This window comes from Podarcis tiliguerta (genome assembly GCF_965153285.1).
Source record: "Podarcis tiliguerta genome assembly, chromosome: 4".
Taxonomy (NCBI): Eukaryota; Metazoa; Chordata; class Lepidosauria; order Squamata; family Lacertidae; genus Podarcis; species Podarcis tiliguerta.
The window spans coordinates 55,290,740-55,309,241 of NC_139537.1; the positions used below are offsets into that span (position 1 = coordinate 55,290,740).

The following is an 18,502-nucleotide window of genomic DNA, read 5'->3' on the forward strand; positions in this document are numbered from 1 at the left end:
CTCACTTCCCTGTGCAAAAACCACCTTCTTGACCATTGGACTCACTATTGGTCTCATCCACTCAATGCTCCAGAGCCTGTCTTCACGTGCAGGGGCGTCTCTAACTCACCAAGGGTTTGAGCCCCATCAGCTACCTTCACCTGGTTTAGCCGACCAGTCGAAGCCATTGCTAGGATGTGGCTGCTGTCACACACAGACAGCTTCTAGGAGCCACAGGGTGAGAGCTGAGAGCAGGGTGATGACCAAAGGTGAACGAACTACCTCAGAAGGAGCATGAAGTGTTTCCCACCAGAGGTACTACCTCTCCCTGACACCCCATATACCAAGTGGCAGAGGAACCCTCTCCAGCACCCGGGGGAGGGCAGCCCATACAGACTGTGCATGTGCAGCATCCCATACGGAGTGCGCACGTGTGGTACCCTGTACGGATGCCCATATGGACGGCATGTGCGAGAGGCAGCCCATACGGACAGTGCACGAGAGTGGCAACCTGTACGGATGCCACGTGAGCGGTGCCCATATGGACTGTGCACACCCTCGGCCGCTCTACAGCTGGGGGGAGGCGGGGCCATCTTATCACCCCAAGTGGCACCCGGAGCGGCCCACCCCCCACCTCGTACGCCCCTACATACACCCCTCACTGGTGCTCTAGAAGCGCACATTTTGGACACATTAATTGGGGAGTGCCAACTAGATTCAAGGTTACCTGTGGATTGTTGCAGGTCTGTCATCTGCTCAGAACCCATGAAGGGTGCAGGAAAGCTGCTTGGACAATCTATTTTCCCTTTGCACAGGCTCTTGTAATGACCCTCTGGATCAGCATGAACTGTGTTGCAGGTGGTTGCAGTGGGAGAGAGGAACCTCTCCAAATCAGGCAGCGGTAGAAGTGTTCCTCCAGCAGATTTTGAATAATTTCCCTATATCATCACTACTGTTGTTCCAATGGTGATAGTCATAGCTCAAACTGCTCAGGAGTCCACATCCTATCCTTCAGAGAGGCTTTCCAGTGGCAGAAGGATGGGTGTGTGACTGACCTTCAGCTCATGCAACCATTTAATAACTTTTAATGCTAATGTTAAAAGTTAGCTTGAAAAGCATGAGAGCTTTTCAAAATGAGATAAATGGCCTTGCAGAGAGAATTTGACATGTGTTTGCCTTTTGGTTCCAAAAATTTGCATTTTCAACTAGTTTAAGAACCTTTCCTTTCCTTGTTCACTTGGCACGCATCCTGTTACTTTTCTGTTGCTCCCTTACCAAGGGTCATTGTGTGTTGACGATGGTTTCACCTGCAGCTGACCTAAATTCATCTCATTTGCTTATAATAAATAATGAATTCACCTTGCGCTTTGTGTAGCTTAAGTCAGAACCCGTGCGCTAAAGTGGCTCAAAGTGCACAGCCACAAGCTACTGCAGACTTCCATTATGCATTCCCCATGGCGGATGTAGTTGAGTACCAAACACTGGTTTGCCTGGTATGGTATTGTGGCTATTTGTTGCTCAGCTGTAGAACAGAGCAAGATACATTGGTTTTAATAAGGTTGTGGGGCATGTATGGTGGGAACATATGGAAGCTCATGGGAGAAATGGACTTGAGTTTATCACAACCACCTTGGGCAAAGGACTGTAGAGGGTTGAGGACTGGGGTGTCTGAAGGCTGAGTGGTCTGATCCTGCTGTTGGCCCAGCTCCCTTTTATGCTCTTTGGGCTGTTGCCCAATTCTGCCATCCTTGGCTTCTAGTGTGTGGGGAAATAGGAAGGCACTGGGAATGTGTCTTTCAAGCCAGTTTCTCTCTTTTGCTCCCACACCCCTGCCACTGCTTAAACATCTAGTCTGATAAACAATTCTGAATATCAGGAAAGCTTGTTTGCTATTTTTTGTGACATTTTGGTTGGTCCAATGAAGGTATGAGCCTATCCTGGCATTTGAAAGCAATACTAAAAAGGGACAGTGTTTCTGTTCTTTATTGTACAATCTCTTGGCTCTTTTGTAGGGGAGTGACTCATGATTTACTAATGTTTGGATTGGCACAGAAAATGTTTTGGGAGCATTTGTATAGCATAGAACATGGTTCCAAGCAGAAGTAACTGCATCAATTTTCCCATGGGAATTGCTTTCTTAAGGTTGTATGTTGCATCTCACTGAAATGCCATCAGAGGTATATCCTATGTGAAAGGTAATGTATTGAACAACTTGCCACCGTTTCCCCTTTGCCCCAAAATTATATTACGTCACACTGTGGGAAATTAAAAGGATCCAGCCATTTGATGCTTCTTGCGGTCATGGTTAGAAAAAAACATTTAAGGTAGGCCAAAGATAGGTCGGGACGCGGGTGGCGCTGTACGTAAAACCTCAGCGCCTAGGACTTGCCGATCGCATGGTCGGCGGTTCGAATCTCGCGGTGAGGTGCACTCCCGTCGTTCGGTCCCAGCGCCTGCCAACCAGAAAACACTGCATCTGAAAAGTTGATTCCTGTGTGTGCATTCAGAGAATCCAGTGTATGTGCGTGTACAGGGAATTTCCTACTCAGCAGCCTGTGAAGTAATATAATGGGCTCTAGTGATCATGTGCTCCTTGCCAAAAGCCTAATTCAATTCTGTTCCACCTTGCCTCCTACACTGGTGTCCTGGTGAGGTTCACCTACTGCCTACTCTGGTGTATTTTTATTGTCCAGTCCTTTTAAACTCTATTTCATTGTCTGGTTTCATTACTTATTTATATACCACCTTTTTCTTCCAAGGACCTTAAAATGGTATACCTAGTTCTCCTCCACCCCATTTCAGCCTCACAACAGTCCTGTGAGGAAGGTTAGACCAGTGTTTTTTCTGGGGGGGATGCAGGGGTACATATACCCCTAAACATTTTGTGAAGTTTGGCCTCATTGAAGGGCAGTATTTCAATATGAGTAGGAAACACCTAAACATTATTATTCTTTTAGAAAAAGAAGCACTGGGTTAGAAGGGATGGTGAATGGCCCGAAGACCTGATCTTGCTGCTTCTAATTGGTTTTCACTTGTATTTTGCAGTTTCACCCAGTAAACCAGTCTGTGGCAACACCGCGTTCTGCAAACGTTTGGGATTCAGGGAGATCTGCGCTGCCCTGCGGCGCTTTGCGCGCTCCAGAAACGGGGCGGTTGCGCAGCGCTTCGCTTTCACAGCGCGCAAGGAACCCGGATGGTCCGGTTCTCCGGGCAGGCCCTCTACCTCGGCACACTTGAAGCAGAAGGGAACTCAAAACCACAACTCCCATAATCCCGCGCGAGTAGCTTCTGCGGCGACGCGACTCCATGACAGCCGGGGGCCCCGAGGAGAGTCTTACAAAAACGCTTTTACTGGTTTTTCTCCTCGGGTCGCGCATGCGCTGCTGCCGGAGCCCTCGATTTTTTTTCCCCTGAGGGGGGGCGGAGGTGGAATGTTGTAGAGCTGCGAGTGGGCGGAGCAGTTGAGGCTGCCTCACTCTTCCCCCCCCGCCCCTCCCGCCCGTCCTCCCCAGTTGCTAATATGGCGTCTCGGAGAGCTCGCTCCGCCTCAGGTCAGTTGAGAGCCCGGCTTCCTCCAGGGCCGCCTGGCGCAGTTTCCATGGCGCTCGAGCCTCCCAGAGCGGAGATGGCCTGCCTTGCGCAGAGAGACGGAGCCGGTTGATGGAGGAGCTGGTCAGTCGTCTCGACTTGGGAGCCCCACTCGCCCGCCTCTTCCCGGGCTTCTCTCTCTCTCAATCCTGCCCTGCCCTTTCGCCCACCCCCAATCCGTGGGGCTGGGGCGGCCTGGCTGGATGCGCGCGGCTCCAGAGGAGGCGGGGCTTGCGCAGACCCCTTGCCCAAGGGGGCGGAGGGTGGGGGGGCACAAATGTAGAGGCAGGCTGCCTAGTTAGAGGCGGAGAGGGTCAGGGCGCTCTTAGGGGCCTCCTCCAGCCAGGACATTTTCTAGCAGTGCCAGCCTAATTAGGCTTACTCGGAAGTAAGCTTCTCTGTGCTCAGTGGTTCTCACTTATTTAGTAAGTGTGCTGAGGGTTGGCCATAATAAGAGGCCTGCTGGGTCTGATTAAAAAAAATTGCACCTACTTTAGGATCAGTGGCTACCCAGATGCCCATAGGGAGCTCACAGTGGGTTGGACTGGATGACCCTTGGGGTCCCTTCCGGCTCAACAATTCTATGATTCTAACAAGCAGAACCATTTCCTGCTGGTAGCTTCCCAGCCGCTAGCATTCAGACGCATGCTGCTGACTCTGGAGGCTCTGTGGCTTAGAGTATGGAGTATTAGCTTTTGGTAGGTTCATCCAACACTAATTTACTTCAGTCAAAGCCTCATTACGCCTTAAAAACACTTAACTGGTGTATTTATTACAGCATAAACTTTCATGGTCTCAAGCCCACTTTGTTAGATGCATCCATGTGGGCTTGAGTCCACAAAAACATACGGTATAATAAATACATTAGTTAGTTTTCACGGTGTTGCGAGACTGATTGTTTTGACTCAGATTTTGACTCTGATTGAGATTCAACACAAAAAATTAACATCCAGGATAGTGCAACAATGCAGTGTATTTGCTGGAGAAATTAAGAGGGGGAGGATTTGGTTTCTCCGAGGAAGCAAAAATACAGTTGCTCTTTTGTCACCCTATCCACTCCGTCCCCTAGTCTAGTTTTCAGATTACTGCTTTTAGGTGTACGGCTATTTCCCCTCATGAGTCCCCTAAAATTTAAAGCGTGGCTGTGATAGACAGGCACCAAAAAGCATATATATCATACAGGTGTGCCTGCCTGAGAGAAGAGATTGGCTGGCAAACGGGTTTGTTGCTCTACCATGAGTGAAATGACTCTTAGGGTAAGGCTGTGCAGTGACTAAGGTGTCACATACAGAGAGAAGATGGCTACATGTGGAACAGTTATCACTTGGCATATTTTATGTAGGTACTAATATGAAGTCAGAATAGTAAAGAATTTAAAAGGATAGATTCTTCTGCTCGCACCACTTGTTCTTGTGGGTGAGGTGTGTGTTTTCTAATCCGTGTTAATGAATGGTTGTAGTTATTCCAGATTAAGTAATGTTGCATGCAAGCTGTTCTGGGTATGTGTTAACGGCTGTCTTTTATTTTATGTTTCATCTCTTCCATCCTTGATGTAGCTGCCTGCGCTTCCAGCTTCATACGACATTTACCTGAATTTAGTCTTTTTGTTGTATGATAGGAGAAGCCAACTTGGTGCCCTCCAGACATGGTTGTACTCTAGCTCCCTCCAGCCCCAGCCAGCATGATGAGAGGAATGATGAGAGCTGTAGTCCCAACAACACCTTGAAGGCACCATGTTGGCTACCCAGGCTGCATGAGTATTCTCATGCTGATGGCAAGAAAGTCGATGCATTGTCTTTGCTGGTCTTGCCCACCTGGGCAGGCAGGGAATCCACACCTGGTGTTTGGGTGTTAGTAAAGCAAATGTCCTCCATGGCTCAAAATGAGAAATGAGTGCTCAGCCACTTGCCATGTGTGATGCCACTCCACTCCCCTTTATTCAGAGATTGAAAGTTGCTCCCTTTGGCTGCCTTGCAGCTCTTTGGCTTTTCATTCCTTTAATTTTGCATAACTGAGGTTAGTGTTATTTACACTTCGAATGCCTTAGGGAGAATTATTTTATTTATAATTTTAAATATTTTAGGTAGGTGTTGAGGAAATGTCAGCTGTGAATGACACTGGAAAGCATAGATAATTTAGGGCTCACACTAAACCCATGACATTATAAGTTATGGGGATTTTGAGCTCCGACAGAATGGCATTGGTGTCCTTCACCTAATGACCCTAAAAACTTATATCCTTAGGGATCACGTTTGACAGATTTACTGCACAGGAAATGAAGGCTAGTGTTCATTTTCATCCTAGCTCTTTTGATTTTCTTTGCTGTGAAATCTCTTTTGAGTATTCTCCCATTATGTTGAAGTACAAAATACAGACTTAATGCTCCACCAATCCATGACATGATTTTAAAAATTGTGAGTGTCTTGGCTTTCCTTTTTCAATTTTTTAAAGGAACTGCTGAAAGAACGTGAAAATCTGGCTGCAGTAGGAGCGTGTGTGAGTGTGTGTGCACGCACATACACACATATACATATCTCTCATATATATATATATATGTATATTGCTTATGTGTCTGTGTGCCTTTGGTTTCCCTTTCTTTCTTGCACGGAACTTCTTCTGAGTACTTTGGTTGTTGTTGCCATCTCTGCATTTTGGTAACACTGCAGGGATGTGCCTATTTTTGTATGCATGTGTGTTTAATGTGTAAAGAGGAGAACTGGAGGTAAACCTGCAGGTTAAGGCCTTGGAATGGCCATGGAGACTAATGGTAGGACATGTTCAATGATTGCATGTCACTGAAACACATATATCACACTGCAGAAAATGAAGGGTGCTATCTGAAATATTTACAGTATAGTGGCCTTAGTTGACTTGCTAGTATTCTGCTTTGTGGATTCCTGAGTGTTCTCAGATTAGTGCCACATAAGCAAACATTTTATATCCACAACATATATATCCACATGCCTTATATTTCTTAAACTGAATGGGACCCGTTATCTAATAAGCTTAGAAATCTAGCAGTTTTGTTGCCTTTCCATAGTACTCTCAAATTGTACATTCGAATGTATAGCCTTTTTATCTTTATCAATATTCATATAATTAAGAAAATGCAGTAGGTGAGATCCTGCATAGTGTGAGGAGGCATCTACTTGTGCAACAGGGCTTTTCCTTCCTCTCCTGCCCCCTGCAGCCCCATAGGCACCCCCCAAAATCTGCGGAGGGTGGGGGACCCCCTAGAACAGATTTGGGGAGCTTGCAAGGGACTGGAGGAGGGAAAAGGAAAAGAGAAACCAGAAGTCCTGTAGTGCAAGTGAGTGGATATCATTGGAACAGGGCTTTATTATGACTGCTCCTGTTCTGTGGAACAGCATGCAGACGCTCTCTCCACTTTCCAGAAACAACTGAAAACATTTTTGTTTTTTCAAGCTTTCCCAGCTATATGAATGGGTCCCTGCCATTGGTGTCCAATTCGTCTTGTTTTTAAACTCACCTTCTCATATTTTTTGTTTTAAAAAGCTGCTGTTCTTAAAATTTGTACACTGCCACGGGATTTATGTGGAAGGAGATTAATATAAATAATTAGAGTAATATCTCCCAGTTGTTTTTATATAGCTTGCTCTTCCTGAACAGCTGGATTATTAGTGTGTTCAGTTAAATCACTTTCATCAGGCATATGTTTGTGAATTAGCATTGCTGAGAGCTGCAAGGCATTTACTCTTTTTTTAAAAGTGTAGAGGGAAACTAACTATCAATTTCTCTTTTAAAGAGCATGACAGTGATGAGGATTCATACGAAGTACTGGATTTAACGGAATATGCAAGGCGCCATCATTGGTGGAACCGAGTGTTTGGCAGGAATTCTGGACCTATTGTAGAAAAGTATTCTGTAGCTACTCAGATTGTAATGGGTGGCGTATCAGGCTGGTGAGAACCAATTGTTTTTAAATACTGTAGTGTGTTTTTAATAGAACAATTTTCTTCTGGAAGTATTTTTAAAGTGATATAAGTTTTGCATTTCTGAGATCACACTGAACTAGTAAAAGAGGTTTCAAACATTCTTATAAGCAGTTTTCAAAATATATTGGAGAAGAAATTGCTATCTTTTTTTTAAGATAGGGCAGGGATGGCACAATTGATTATGAGACTGGATTTGAATAGTTGGCGTTTTTAACTGTGACTAAAGATAATGGGTGATATTCAGTGTCAGTTGAATTGGACTGGGACCAATGAAATCAATGGATTGAAGTTACTTTAGTTCAGGCTTCCTCAACCTCGGCCCTCCAGATGTTTTTGGCCTACAACTCCCATGATCCCAAGCTAGCAGGACTAGTTGTCAGGGATGATGGGAATTGTAGTCTCAAAACATCTGGAGTGCCGAGGTTGAGGAAGCCTGGTTTAGACCATTGATTTCAATGGACCTACTCTGAGTGTGACTTCATACTTTTACATTTACACCTTGCAACCTAAAATGCTTATAAATGAGGTATTATAGTTCAGTATTTATTTAATTAACTTTGGTTTCATTAAAAGATTTGGAAATAAAAGTGGGTTGGTAAAGTGAAACCACCCTCCTGTGGCACCGTAATGTTGCTGTTCAGAATGCAAAATAAAATAGAGCTAGATATTAAGGATTGTTCAAAGACTAGGTAGAAAAAATAATCTTCACAAGTTCCACAGCATTAAGGGACCTAACCTAAAAAGAAAGTATTCAGAATATGGTGTAAATTATATTATGACAATGCAGTTTATATCCATCAGCATCTTTATCACAGATTAGTTTGATCAACAGGATCCACCTATAGAAGTTAACACTCAAGTACAGTGGTACCTTGCGTTAAGAATTTAATTCGTTCTGGAGGGCCGTTCTTAACCTGAGACACCCCTTTAGCTAATGGGGCCTCCTGCTGCCACCGTGCTGCCGCTACATGATTTCTGTTCTCATCCTAAAACAAAGTTCTTAACCCTGGGTTAGCGGAGTCTGTAACCTGAAGCGTCTGTAACCCGAGGTACCACTGTAACTGATTGCATGCAGTAATGTCATGTAGGCTTATTTATTCAGGAAAGTAGATTCTAGCCTCATATTTTGCAAAGACCACTAAATCATATCTCTTGTTGTGCTGTTAGTCTCATGTTGCTCTGTCTGGGTTGCCAATGAGAATAATGAGAGTTCCTGCATATTTCTTATCCCATGAGATTCTACACTTGCCAACAGTATTCAGTTAGAGAGTTTCAAAATGCACAATCTTGAGCACGAGAATGAGAATTCTGGAACACAGTAACCAATTATCAGATTATCCTCTTTGCCTATTCTCCTGTGCACATTTACTTGGAAGTAAATATGTTGTGAGCCCAGTAAGTATGCACAGTTTGACAACTCAGACTGTAATCCAATAACACTTTCCTAGGAATAAACCCTATTGAACTTGGAGGTTCTTAGTTCTGAGTAGATGTGTATAAGATTGCATTGTTAATTTGTCTTTTCCTTTTTCTCTCTCGTTCCTCCAAGGTGTGCAGGATTTTTATTCCAGAAGGTTGGAAAACTTGCAGCGACTGCAGTAGGCGGCGGCTTTCTCTTGCTACAAGTATGCAGACTTTAATTATTTAGAAAGTGCTATGATTTGAATATAGGCAAGTTAACTGCTCAGTAAACAGAAAGGGAAGTGGAGGCTGTAACAACAGCTGAAAGTGGTCCCTGGAAGGTATTTCTCAGATCTCCTCTTGCTGGTACAGCTCTGCTAAAATCCATGTGAGAAGTGCCCATAATAAAACGTTAGAGTTTGGGTTGAAGAAGTGTCGGTCGGTCAGTCTATCTCATTTACACGCGCACACTTTAAAAATTAAAGTCTCTCTGAAAATCTCATTATTCTCATTTTGTAAATATGACTACACAACGTGAACATAGTTACCTTGTAACATTTAGCATTAAGAGTTTTCATGTCTCTTATTTAAGTATGAGACATTAAGGGGGGTATTTTGTAAAATATAACATAGCAATCATAAGTGGAAAGTGCTATTTGCTCTGGCCAGGGTGGAACATGGAAGCCATTTTTTTTTGGTTGGGGGTGTGTGTGTTCCCCTCACTGATAGTTTTAAGCCCTACCCCCAGTGTTGGGCATGAGTTTCGGGCTGGCTCAGTTAAGGAGACTGACAAAGAAGAGAGAGGACTTTGGATTCATCATTCCAGGGCAATATGATATGCCCCAGAATGCTGCTGAATGAGTCCCACTGCTGGTGGTACTTCTGTGCCTGTTGAGCTCTGTGTGGATGTATCAAGGGCCTCCAGTGTGGGTGGACCATCCAACTAGTACAGCTTTTCCTTGCAAGTGGAGCCACACTTCCACCCCATCCTAAATGCCCCCCTCCCCCCCCCCGCTGCAAGCTGGCCTTCAGCAAGGATTAGGATTCCCGTATGTAAATGTACCATTAAAGACATTATGACTGTAAGCCAAAAATAGATTCTGTAAACAAACTGAGAGGTTTTAAGTGGCCCTTAAATACTATTCTAGCCTTTAAATATTTATTTCAATCTCTCTGCTGATTTATCTTAAAATTAAAAGTTTAAAGATATATACAGTCTAGGGGGATTATGTTGTTACAAAATGTGGAAGGTGACCTATTTTTAGCAGATAATAGTTTCCTAAATGAGTACATTTCCTTAAATGTATTGAGAATTTTTTTTGCTCTACCTCCTCAGATGTCTGTCTTTTACTTTTCCTAGATTGCTAGTCATAGTGGCTATGTACAGGTTGACTGGAAAAGGGTTGAAAAAGATGTAAACAAAGCAAAGAAGCAACTCAAAAAACGAGCAAACAAGGCAGCTCCTGAAATCAACACATTGATTGAGGAGGTAAATCATGTCTTACTTGCTTTTGAATATTGCTTTTGAATATTGCTTTTGCTGCGGCCTTGATGTGATGTTGGGTTTCCAGATGTTCCGTATCTTAACAACCTATGGTATGTTAGATGACCCTTGTCTCCAGGAAAAGGGGTGCTGAGTAAAGCTTTGGGCTGCACACTTCTGTGTGCTGTGCCCCAGATGGCCTTTGCTTTACCCTGGACTTCAGCAAGAAGGGAGGGAATGCAGTCCCCAACCCCCATGCGAAGAGTCCTTCACTTGGGTATATTGCCTGACTTGAATGTTTGACTGTTTGGTGCCTGGAGGCCTTTTGACTGGTTCTATAGCATATTTTATTTATTCAGTCTTCCATTGGCCCTTAAAGAATCAGATGTCTGTATCCATGAAACAATTATATTTCCTTAGAAATAGGTTTTTAATTTGAGAACAAATGCCACCTTAAAAAACTAAAAAAAAATGTACTTTGGCATAAACTCTGGTGCATCAAATGCACAAAACTGTATGCCACAATACATTTGTTAGCCTTTTAAAGGTGCCTAAGGACTACAGATTTTCTTGCAACAGACTACTCCTCTGGAATTTTTATTTAGGGGTTCATTATTTAAAGTATTTATGATAAAACATTGTAAAGCATTTGAAATGTCCCAGGGTGGTTGCAGATGCCTTCTACACAAGCATTATAGACTTATAATTCAAGACTAAGGTAGATAGTTCCTTTTTAAAACAATGAACAATCTTTCCACAACTAACAAAGCTCTGCCCAGAGTTACAGTACTCTGTAACTCTGGTGGTTATCTGAGTGCAAAAAGTATTTGTTTATTTTAAAAATGGTTTTTTTAAAAAAATTTGCTGTAATGCCATTTCCACAGTCTATAGTGAACTCTCTTTCCTTTTCAGACAACAGAATTCCTTAAACAGAACATAGTTGTATCTGGCGGGTTTGTCGGCGGCTTCTTGTTGGGCCTTGCATCTTAAGGACATTTCTCTTCCTGCTGGCTTAACCATGATAATGAAGAAGGGTAGCAACACACAGTTCTTAAGTGAGGCAGTCTGAGTCGCTCTCTAATCACTCCAGAGCAAGATGGATGGATTTGCCAGACAAATCTTGAGTATTTTGCATTTTAGGCTTTTGCCTCCTTAAGCTTGCTGAAACAGGTTTGCTGAAAAATCTACAGTGTGTTGCATAGCATTCCTGAAGGAACAAGAACTGGCTAACTTTTGTCATGAATTTTTTTTATTGTATCTCCATGCAGAATTCAGCATATTTAATAAGCTATCTTTTGGCTCTACATCTCCCCCCCCCCTCAATTTTAGGGATATATTTTTATTATTGTTTAAGACAATCCCATGCTGTGTTTAATCATGCCTATGACTAAATGTGTATATTGTGCTTCAAGCGCAGAACTAGCCATCTTCTGTAGAAAACACTGCAATAAAAATAATGTGTACATCAGTAATACCTTTTTGCAAAGATGAAGTAACAGGCAATTGTGAACCTATTAAAGGGTGAAGATCAATCAGTGTCTGATCTTTGCTTTCGTGTGTTTTCATATGTTGTATCAACTTGATGTGGTTCCATCATCAATCACACAAGCAGATTGTGGGCAATAGCAAATGTAAAAATGAGAGGATTGTTTATAAGCAAATTGCAGGAATGACCCATTTCCAGGAAACATTTTAGTGGTAGCAGCTTTTAGGATTGCTCCAGGAATAGCTTCAAGATGCAAACAAGTGTCCAATGGAGAAATATATATGAAAAGATCCCTATGTGCAACCAGGCTGTACAGTTTACTTTCTCGGGTGCAGTACAATGAGGGAGCATTCTTAGAAAGGTGGCTTGGTCAGGACAAGTGGTGTTGGAAACTGCTGCCAGTATACTGGGAAGACAAGGAGCAAGTGTTCAGAATACAAAAGGACATATGCGTGTGTATAATGCACTTGCAAGCAAAGATGGAGTAAATGGACCAGTGACCAAGGATGCAGCTAAAACTGTGATTTGTATATGTAAGAGTTGGCTTCTTCCCTGCATCTCTGTAGGCATTTAGCTTCAGCAGGGAGACCCAAGAGTTCCAAATCACACACTGCTTTTTAACCCTCGGAAGCTAAATAAGGATTAGCTGTTAACACTGGGAAGCTGTAGTTCCAGTATCCAAGAGTACATGAAATGGTTGAGAGTGCAAGCTTGCAACAAACCAAGAATCTTCTGCCAAAGGACTTGTACAGAGCAAGCTACAGGCCAAATTATTATTTTTTAAGTCTACTCTCCAGCTCACAGTGATAGTAAAGGCTACTGCCCCATTCTCTATTCTAGTGCTGCCACTGAGTTACACAGTTCTTGTGAAGATGAAAAGAAAAAAGAAAAACAATCTGATGCCTTTGCTTAAAAGTTTTCCAGTTTCATATGCCACTTTTGCTGGGCACTCTTCACTATTTGGTTCTTTGGAGTTTACTGGTCCTCTCTTGCATTCGCTTCAGTCTTGCAATACATTAGCAAATACTTTAGAATAATATAACGTTGTTTTCCCAGTTCTTGTCTCTGTTACTGTCCCTCAGGACTCAGTTCTTGGCCACCTTTTCTCTCCATGGTTTCTCTAGTCTACAGACTTGATTAATTTATTTTGGCCTGCAGTCTCATTGTGATGCTGATGAGAATTCAGCTCTTTTTCTCCTCTTCCTCTTCTCATTCCAACCGTCTTACAGTTATTTCTATTTGGATATTGGGTAATGATTTTAAAATACTCAAAGGAGAAAATTTGTGCCATCCTCCTGTCCCCCCACCAAACCAATGGTTGGAACTCATGATAGGAACCTGAATAGCTCAAATTGGTTAGAGCACGGTGCTGATAAGGCCAAGGTTGCAGGTTAAATCCCCATATTGGACAGCTGCATGTTCCTGCATTGCACGGGGTTGGACTAGTTCAGGCACCCCCAACCTTTGGCCCTCCAGATGTTTTGGACTACAATTCCCATCATCCCTGACCACTGGTCCTGTTAGCTAGGGCTCATGGGAGTTGTAGGCCAAAACATCTGGAGGGCCACAGGTTGGGGATGCCTGGACTAGTTGGTCCTCAAGGTCCCTTCCAACTCTACAATTCTATGATTCTATATCCCTCCAGTTTCTGGACTCTTATTTACTATCCACTACAACAACATTAGCAATGGATGATAGGTGTTGTAGTCCAACAACATCTGAAAGGCAACAGACGTTCCCTTCCTCTAAAAACTTAATTTGTTATCCTTCTCCCTCATAAGATAACATCCCTCTTCAGTTTCTCAGCAAGTTAAGACTTTAGGGGTGATAGCCCTTTCATTCTTGCATCACATTACTCCTCTGGTTAATATTGGCTTGCAGGTATCCCATAGGCATCTGGTTTGCCACTGTGAGGACAGACTACCCCATAGAATAGATCAACCTTTGGCTTGATCCAGCAGGGCTCTTATTTCTTAAGAACTTGGAATGTTAGTTCAGCTCCCAAATATTAAAAATTACAAAACATGTAAAGGTAATATTTTATGATGGACCTACACCACAAAAAGATAGTTAATTAATAAATGCTTGTTTTTTTCTAGTTACTGAAAACCTATGGAAGTGTACACCATCACCCCTGGAATAAATACTTCTAAACTATCAATTGCAATCAAATGAAATATTTCAAAATACAAGTTATGAAATCCCAGGAGCCTGGCGTTGCAGGAACAGGAGACAGAACTTTAAGGATTTTGCTTCATAACTGCAGTATCCCAAAAATTGGGATATGGTTTCTTGAAGAGGAAGTTGAATTTGGAAATCCTTATAAAGAGCAAATAGGCAGTTAGTACTACTGCTAGTTAATGAAGCACCAGGACTAGGTTGATCAGTATTCTCCAATGAGCTTCAAATGGAGAGAATTCTGTAATCTTTTAATTAACATTCATTTATTGCCCTGAGGAGCTCAGTTCAGCAGTGATGAGTCCATGGCTACAGACCACCTGCTGAGCATTATTGTGCAGGGATTTGAACTTGTTTGAACCCAATACTTAGCTGCTGCACCATCCAGGCCAACTGATGGTGAAACACATGCACACATGCACACACACATCTGAATTCCACATTCTTTCATCTTCTGGAGTAGTAGCTGCCTTGACTTGTATGCATCAAAGCAGAGAAATGGATTCCTGATGGGCTACTCCACCTTCGCCATCTGTCCATACTAATGTTCCCAACTGAAGGTATGAAAGGCTGCTGTACAATCCTGCATTTTAGCTGTAAATCTTTCAGTAGTTGGCTGTTCTCTTGGTGGTTGTGACAATATCTGTTAAAGTGGAAGGATACATCTGTTGTGTCATGTTCCAAGATTTTTAGGGTTGGAAGGGAAAGAACTTCCAGCTTCCTGTGATATTTTGCATCTTTTGGAAATCCATCTTCATCTCTTAGAAATTACATGTTAACACTGCCATTTTAAAAAGTTCACATTTAGCAAGTAAGACATTTCCATTTCCTGACAAACTTGTCTGTATTTTTTCAATGAGGAAAGGTGCTGACATTCTAAGGCGTTTCTTACATTGAGCAATGATTTTGAGAAAGAAGCGTTCAAAGAAATAAGACAAAACCATCATGTTTCCAAATCAGTGAAGCAAATCTGGTTACCAGAGATTGGCCTCTGAGCACAGCTGCTTTTTGTTTTTTCTAATCTTGGGTCATTCAGATTACCACATTTACCACTTGATCCACATGTGAAGGAAGTACCTGGATTTAAGTTGATTTAGCCCAATTGAAACCGATGGGATTAAACTGACAGAGTGCCAAGTACTAGTTTAATTGGGCTGTGGACTGTGTAGAAATCACTCATTCTGACTGCAGATAGAAAATCTATTGTATTAATAGGCACAGTTTACTTGAAGAACCCTTACATTGTTCAGCAACAAGACGGATATGCCCTTGCAAGTTCAATCAAGGATTCTTATTACGTCAAAATGTGTAGACCCTGAGTTCATTGGGTATGATTCATGGCTTATAAGTGACACTGATAAATGAAGTGCAAAATTAATGTCTGACATATGCTTTCTTGGGAAACACAGTGTTGTTCTTCCAGAGTGGGATGAGGCTGGTAATGAAATAAATCTTTTACAGGACCAATTGTTGAGCTTCATTGTTTCCATTCATTTTGCGAGACTCGCTTACAACTCCTGCGGAAACTTCAGTGCAATTAATGTCGGCTTTACAGCGACAGTGCTCTATGTACCCCCAACTTGTGTCTTTAGCGTAAAATAGCAAAATCAAGAACAGTGTCAAAAATGTCAGAGGTACAAAGTCGCAGTCTTCCTGGACAACATTAATGATTCCACCAGCATGATGTTTACTAAAGTTCTTTACCTTTGAAATAAATTTCTCCCCGGCTGCATAAGAAGAAAGGGCAACTCCTCCTGAATAAGACCAGGGCTACATCTAGGCCTGCATCTTAGTAGTCAATTAATTGCGTCCAGCAAGTCCCCAAACAGGGCTCAAATGTAACAGTCCTCCCCTGAGGTTTTCCCTACAGCAATGGGCATCGATAAGGGGGAGCCCCCCCTCCAGTTGAACCATAATCCCTATATCTCCAGCTTTCATGAAACCATTCTTTTTAGCAATTCGGATTTATGATACGGAACCAGTGCTACAGTCTGGATGCAAACTGCTACTGCAGCCCACACCTTGCACACTTGCAGATAGGGCCACTTCCTCCAACTATTGCTCCAACTATCTGAGAATTATATGGACTATCAAGGCCCATGGGTCCTTGCCGGTGTCCAGTTTACACATTTTTGACAAGTGATGGGAAATATTGCTAAGTGCACATTGGGCGCAGATGTGTGGTGGAATGTGTGGTATATGGGCCCATTTGTATGGATTCCATGACTTGCTTCTATTTCACGACCGCAATGCTCTGATTAACTCCGATGTCAGTTAACGTTGCCCTCCATGTTGCTTTTATGCATAATCCAGCTTTCTAATTTCAATGCCTGCCTAACCCCCCCCCCCGGCTCTTTTATTGAAGCAGGAGAGAAACAAATCTTTAATTAAAATTGCGATTGAAAGAGCTGCCGAGCTTGGCAGAGGCAAAAGTCCCTCAATTTCAGGTTGATGGTATCACATTAAAAACAAAGCAGGTCATGCGTGCCACAGCTGAAGCCACAGCTAGTCTTCGGCACAAACTGCTGTGAGTCATGTTTGTACTGACAGTGAGCAGTGTAATGTATTAATTGAATCTCTCACCAATTTAATTTTCAATTGACAAGATAGTCTACTTGAATAAAATTATGTAATAGGAAGGGGAGGGCAAAAAACAGCTGACATTAACACTTCACTGATAATCTACCACATATATATATACACACACACTCTTCTTCTTTGGCGATCACTCGTAGCCGAGTAAGATTGTCTTCCATAAACACGGTTTTAGCAATGAGTCCATAAGTGATTGTGGAGGCCAGTTGTGGATCCCCACGTCCTTCCACAGTGGGGACATTGGTTTCCGGGTGGGAGATGATCATGGTGTGGATTTGCCAAGCGTGCCCTCCTCTTAGCACGTTTCTCCCTTGCGTCCTGAGTTTGAGTGTCTTCAAAGCCCATGACACCTTTGGTAAAGGCTGTTCTCCAACTGGAGCACTCGCAGGCCAGTGTTCCCCAGTTGTCAGTGTTTATACTACATTTTTTAAGATTTGCCTTGAGACAGTCTTTAAACCTCTTTTGTTGATCACCAGTATTACGCTTTCCATTTTTAAGTTTGGAGTAGAGTAGTTGCTTTGGAAGATGATTATCAGGCACCCGCACAACATGACCAGTCCAACGAAGTTGATGTTGAATAATCATTGCTTCAGCACTGGTGATCTTTGCTTCTTCCAGTACACTGATAGAAGTTTGCCTGTCTTCCCAAGTGATGTGTAAAAATTTTTGGAGACGCCGTTGATGGAATCTTTTGAGGAGTTGGAGATGGCATTTATAAGTGGTCCATGTTTCACAAGCATACAGTAAGGTTGGTAGTACAATAGCTTTGTAAACAAGCATTTTGGTTTCCCTGTGAATGTCCCAGTCCTCAAACACTCTGCACTTTAGTTGGGAGAAAGCCGCACTCGCAGAGCTCAGGTGCTGCTGGATTTCGGCATCAATGTTGGCCCTTGTGGAAAGATAACTGCCTAGGTAGGAAAAGTGATCAACATTTTCCAACGTTACACTATTGAGTTGGATTTGTGGTGCTGCAGAGGGGTTATTTTGTACTTGTTGGTGCAGCACTTACTGTGCTGAAAGCCTTAGTCAGGTCAATAAACGCCATATAGAGAGGCTGGTTTTGCTCTCTGCATTTTTCTTGAAGCTGTTGAACGGTGAAAATCATGTCCACTGTCCCCCTAGAAGGCCAAAAACCATTTTGGGATTCAGGAAGGGTCACCTCAGATATTGTTACGAGATGGTTTGCTAAGATCCTTGCAAGAATTTTGCCAGCCGCAGCTAATAGAGAGACGCCTTGTTAGTTTCCACAATCAGTTCTGTCACCTTTTTAAAAGAGATTGATAATTTTGGCATTCCTAACATCTGCTGGGATTTCTTCTCTTTCCCAGATTTTTTCGATGAGCTTGTGAAGTTGTTGTGAAGTTCAATTCTGCCCACTTTGAAGATTTCGGCAGGAATCCCATCAGGTTCACTGGCTTTGTTGTTTTTCATTTGGTATATTTCAAATATACCGTATATTCCATGTTCCAAAGTTCAATTGTCTTTTCCGACCACTAGGTGGTGACCCCACTGGGCGCGGTAATCCAGTCAGGGAAAAAGGGAGGCAGACTATGTTTAGGGCACCTCTTCTAGCCCCTCCCCCTTTTTGGGGTGAGCAGAGTGGATCCGAAAAAGGGCTGCTCACTCATGGATATAGCTGCTGAGCTGCTCAGCTGCCTCGTTCCTTGAGTCAGAACGACTGAATCTGTATACACCACCCATGTGCCGGTTCATGACTAGGGGCTTCCAGATTTCATGATCCTGCCCCCGTTACCATTTGCCGATCGCCATGGGACTTTTGGGGGGCGGGGTTGGGTTGGGTTTTTGGAAGACGCCTGTGCGTGAATTTGTTTTATG

At 43.0% G+C, this 18,502-nt stretch overlaps 1 protein-coding gene across 1 annotated transcript; it reads left to right on the forward strand.

Moving 5' to 3' along the window:
* The first annotated feature begins 2,442 nt into the window (after window positions 1-2,442).
* Window positions 2,443-11,939, forward strand: FUNDC1 (FUN14 domain containing 1). The gene is made up of 5 exons (XM_083437407.1): window positions 2,443-3,530; window positions 7,334-7,490; window positions 9,073-9,148; window positions 10,285-10,413; window positions 11,320-11,939. The coding sequence occupies exons 1-5, from the start codon at window positions 3,500-3,502 to the stop codon at window positions 11,395-11,397; spliced, it is 471 nt and encodes a 156-aa protein (XP_083293533.1). The 5' UTR covers window positions 2,443-3,499; the 3' UTR covers window positions 11,398-11,939.
* The last annotated feature ends 6,563 nt before the right edge of the window (window positions 11,940-18,502 follow it).

What these genes read in the sequence shown, in the direction of transcription:
- FUNDC1 (XM_083437407.1), top strand. Translation starts at nt 3,500, where the DNA reads ATGGCGTCTCGGAGAGCTCGCTCCGCCTCAG. An exon ending in GAGAGCTCGCTCCGCCTCAG is followed by an intron (nt 3,531 to 7,333) that starts GTCAGTTGAGAG and finishes TCTCTTTTAAAG; the next exon opens with AGCATGACAGTGATGAGGAT. An exon ending in GCGGCTTTCTCTTGCTACAA is followed by an intron (nt 9,149 to 10,284) that starts GTATGCAGACTT and finishes TACTTTTCCTAG; the next exon opens with ATTGCTAGTCATAGTGGCTA.